At 36.8% G+C, this 4258-nt stretch overlaps 1 protein-coding gene across 1 annotated transcript; it reads right to left on the bottom strand.

The window, feature by feature from the left end:
* Positions 1–1934: 1934 nt before the first annotated feature.
* On the bottom strand, positions 1935–3138 carry LOC137940811 (protein STRICTOSIDINE SYNTHASE-LIKE 10-like). Its single transcript, XM_068785935.1, has 3 exons — positions 2891–3138; positions 2520–2783; positions 1935–2415 (listed from the first exon to the last, which is right to left on the bottom strand). Exons 1-3 carry the CDS (start codon positions 3136–3138, stop codon positions 1935–1937), a joined length of 993 nt encoding a protein of 330 aa, XP_068642036.1.
* Positions 3139–4258: the final 1120 nt, after the last annotated feature.

Raw genomic sequence — 4258 nt, 5'->3', positions numbered from 1 at the left:
ATGTAACTTTAATTTCTGTTAGGATACGAGTTGCAGCGACGAGGGAGACAGCTGTTGGGTGATAGATCTTCCATACTATCCAATCCAGCTCCGGCAGCTAATCGTTTGGGAAGACGATGGGAGCCACCTCCTGAACCACAAGTTAACGGAATCAGGCGTGCCTTAAGAGAAGAGCCCGCTGGCGGGAAATCTGTCCCTTGCCGCCACCAGCTGTGATAACAATCAATCAGGTGTGTCTTGTGCAAGAAGTTGTCCGTCAGCGATCTGAAGGAGATTTACCAGTGCCAACAAGAAGATCAAGCAAACAGAAGACTTAATAGCTGTTTATAGCTTATAAATTACAGTCAATCCTTGGACCTTAACATATGTATGAAATAAGTTTGTGCACTGCATTTACGTGACGTTCCTGCTAGGGCCCCCTATGTAAATCCTTTTGAACTCAAATCATTTAACCGAAAAATTATGAAGATTTCATGGCAGAGTTGATGAACGCGACCTCGTTGTGGTCTTCGTGTGCGAGATTAATCTTCTTTGTACTGCACAGGAAAAAAAAAGTGCCAAAATCTAGGCCATTTCAGGGACTGAAATCGAGTATCTAGAATGGTGGCAGGGGAAGTAAAATTGGCTTCAGTGGCACCTCTCATAATCGTCTTCCTCGCGTATAAATCAAGTTTAAGTAATTGTTGTAAATTGCGACCGAATTTATGGAGTATAACAGACTCATTACAGATTATAAAGTAGATTCTGTTAGATTCACTAATTATATCTTATAAATATATCAGATACATATATGTTATCAGTTTAAAAGAAAATTTTGAGTTACCAATTTTCCATGCATTACCCAATTTATGGAACTTACTACTTGCTTTTAGTATATAAATTTAGACTCGACAATGAAAGAAAAATTGAAGAAGCTTTAATTCTTACCCAATTGATTTATTATTCGTTTCATTCTCAAGCCTTGAACCCCTGTGGCGATCACGAAGCTTCTACCTTTCTCATAGACTTGAAGTTTGTGGGGAAAATGGCTTTGTATGGTTACCATCAGAATCAAGAGACTAGCTTCATTTTCCTGCTCAAGGTACAATCTGAGGCCATAAAACCACGTGTCTGTGGATTTGAAGAAGTCGTTCCATATTAGTTGCTGCCACTGATTTGCTCGAGTTTCACTGAAATATTGTCTGGACTGGAATTATATTTTACTGTTACCTCAATTTCTGTTATGGCTTGAGTTGCAGAGACGTGGTAGAGAGCTGGGCGGTAGATCATTCGGAGGGTTCAATCCAGCTCCCGCAGGTACCATCAACAAAAGAAGATTTTGGTCTTCCGGCTCTTTTACTATATGGCTGCCACTCAAGAAGATTATGCTTCCCCTTGAAACCAGAGATTCCAAGAAGGAACTTGAAAAAAATCACATTTTCTTTCACAACTCGGATCAGTGACAGCACTGTAAGACTAAAATGATTTATACTCTTTAAGGCGAAAATGCCCTTATTTTCGGTCGATAATTTTTTCAAAACATAGGATTATGACAGTATATATAACATAAAATTTCACTATAAAAATGTCCATTGTTTTCAACCCGACTCAACACTTGTTTTTCTAGGGAACAACTAATGTTTTGCCCATCAAAAGCGTCTTAAGAACTCTAATGCAGTCGTAGCGTATAACAATTATTGATAGTAATTTACAAGTAATTTTACAAGTCAAACGGCAAGAGTGCCTATACGTTCACAAAGAAGAAAATGAAAATCCTGAAACTGTGGATTGCTAGATAATGGATGACCAGGTACTGTGAGGAGAAAGGAAGTGTGATGCCTATAAAAACCGAGGAAAGCTCTGATTACAAAGAAGAAGAAAATTAAATTCATTCACTGCTTACAAAGAAAAAATAAAAAGAAATAGTAATGTGTTTATGTCTCCCCTAATGTTGTCTACAGCGTAAAAGAACCAAGGAACGGAACGTCGACAGAGCCGATCCATATAGTACCATTAATCTCATGGACTTCGCTTACGGAGACAATTCCGCCGGCCTGCTTGTCCCCGATCACCTCTAAAGGACGGCTTTCTTCATTAAATTTTATGCCCACCACTGTTCCATCTCCCGGAGTAACCATCGTGCCTTTAGCGACAGCCACCCAGAAGTCTCCTGCGGTATTCCTCTGTATATTGTCTGGGTAGCCCGGCACGCATGCAAAGAATTCGTAGGATCCCAATTGAGGACCTTCGAGCCAATACCTCATGATGCTCAAAGTAGACGTCTGGCTTATGAGAATGAAACTGTTGTTTTTGTTCACGGCCACTCCGTTGGAGAAGGGTAACCCTCTCAGAAGAACTTTCACTTCTTTCGTGATGGGATTGTAGGAAATTAACCTCCCTGTTCGATCACCGGTCGACACAACCATACTATTGTCCCTGGAAGCAGAAGAAGAAGACATTAAACAATGCAATTAGCTGATTAATTACAACTACTGTTTAAAAGAAACAAACTAACTATACAAGAGTAGTAAAGGAATTACTTTCTCTGGAAGACGGTGCTTGCGTCTGTGAAATAGACCATGCCAGTCTCTTGGTTGATGTCTACTCCGTCGACAAATCCAAGTGGGTTGCCTTCGACATTGACCACCTCTGGGGTCGCAACTCCGCCTTTGGGACCGACTACCAGAAGCCCGTGATAGGCATCGGCTATGTACAAATCACCTGTTGCTCTGTTAAACTGCAACCCCAGTGGCCTTCCACATTCTGCTTCTAATTCGGGGTCATCTGAGTTATCACAGATCTCTCTCCTCCTAAGAATCAACGTTAATGAGTTTCCATCATATTATAAATAAAAAAATCAGACAGAAGAAAAAATATGATCAAATAAATTAAAAGAGTGTTTATTAGTTACCTGTTTAGAGAAAGGACTGCAAATTCCGCCCATCTGTTAGCTGAGCCGTCCCACTTGAGAATGCGGCCGTCGGAGACACCGGTGTAAGGTCCTCCTCCGGCATTGTCGAACACAACGCTCTCCGGCCCAACTGCACCGGTGAAGTTCAGACGCTGATAGCTCGCTTCTTGTGAGTGGGAGCGAACCAAGGTAGTGACGAAGAGGACAAAGAAGAACTGAAGGACAGGTATAGAAGATGCTATCGCCATAGCTGATGAGTAGTGATGAAGAACCGATGGAGGAAGATGGATGTGAAGTAATAAGAAGCAGCTCGGCGGCAGTTATATAGGTGCGGTGCTCTGAAAATATTGATCCTAGTGAAAGAAGGACGAGTGTAAGTTTGGAAAGTAACTTGGAAGTATAATTATGAATTAGAAAAGTGAATTTTTCTATATTACCTAATTTTTAAAACTAATAGAATAAATAACTAATTTTTTAACTTATTATCACAAATACCAAAGTTTGACCGGTCAACTACATACGGGTACAGTCAAAGATGAAACATAAATTTTGACTGCTTATGTGGTGCCACATCAGCACCGAAGAGCCTAAAAACATGTTACCTGCTAAGTCATTGAAAAACCACATTATCATCCATCTAAGATGCGATGTCATCGAGCACCACCTTAAAAGCTTAACCTTTTTCTCCCATTTTTTTTCATGACTGATTTGAGTTATTTTTTAATTACAAAAAATTTAAAGAATATTTATTTCTATTTTCAAAAATCATGCACATTTCATTTCATTACCTTGACATAAATATAATAAAAATATAAAATTTGATTATTAATTATTTAAAATTTTTAATATAATTAATACCTTACATTATTATTTTATGATATTGTTTAATTTAATAAAATATTTTATAAAAATAATTTAGTTTTTAAAATTCTGATTTGTTGGTACATATTTTACTACCTTCTTTTTTATAATAAAAAATATAATTTTTTTATTAATTAATTAAATTTTTAGTTCTTACCTATCTAACACCTTTCACTATCGATTTAAATTTTTTAATTAAAAATATTATTTTGTGTTTAAAAATCTAATTTATCGGTACAAATTTTATTACCTTATATTTTTACTAGTAAAATATAAAATAAGTAAATTAATTAAATAAAAATCTTCTTCTAATATATTTAACACATTTAATTGTTGATTTAAGACATTTAATAATTTTAAAAATAATTAGTAATTTTTTTTTAAGTTTTCAAAAATTTTCAAAAAGTTTACTTGGTGCATGATGACATGTCAAGGTGACATGGCATACAACATGGATAATGACAAACTCTTTCAATTATGTGGTATCTTACATGGATGGTGATATGG

The sequence above is a fragment of the Aristolochia californica genome, unplaced genomic scaffold (genome assembly GCF_029961685.1).
Source record: "Aristolochia californica isolate CCGP_79_NKW_82.1479 unplaced genomic scaffold, dmAriCali1.0.hap1 SCAF_9, whole genome shotgun sequence".
Taxonomy (NCBI): domain Eukaryota; kingdom Viridiplantae; phylum Streptophyta; class Magnoliopsida; order Piperales; family Aristolochiaceae; genus Aristolochia; species Aristolochia californica.
This window is presented reverse-complemented; position numbering and strand designations above follow the sequence as displayed.

Coding starts and splice junctions, on each gene's coding strand:
- LOC137940811 (XM_068785935.1), bottom strand. CDS start 3,138: ATGGCGATAGCATCTTCTATACCTGTCCTTCAGTTCTTCTTTGTCCTC. Junction 2,784..2,890: donor GCAGTCCTTTCTCTAAACAG/GTAACTAATAAA, acceptor TCTTAGGAGGAG/AGAGATCTGTGATAACTCAG. Junction 2,416..2,519: donor AGCACCGTCTTCCAGAGAAA/GTAATTCCTTTA, acceptor TTCTGCTTCCAG/GGACAATAGTATGGTTGTGT.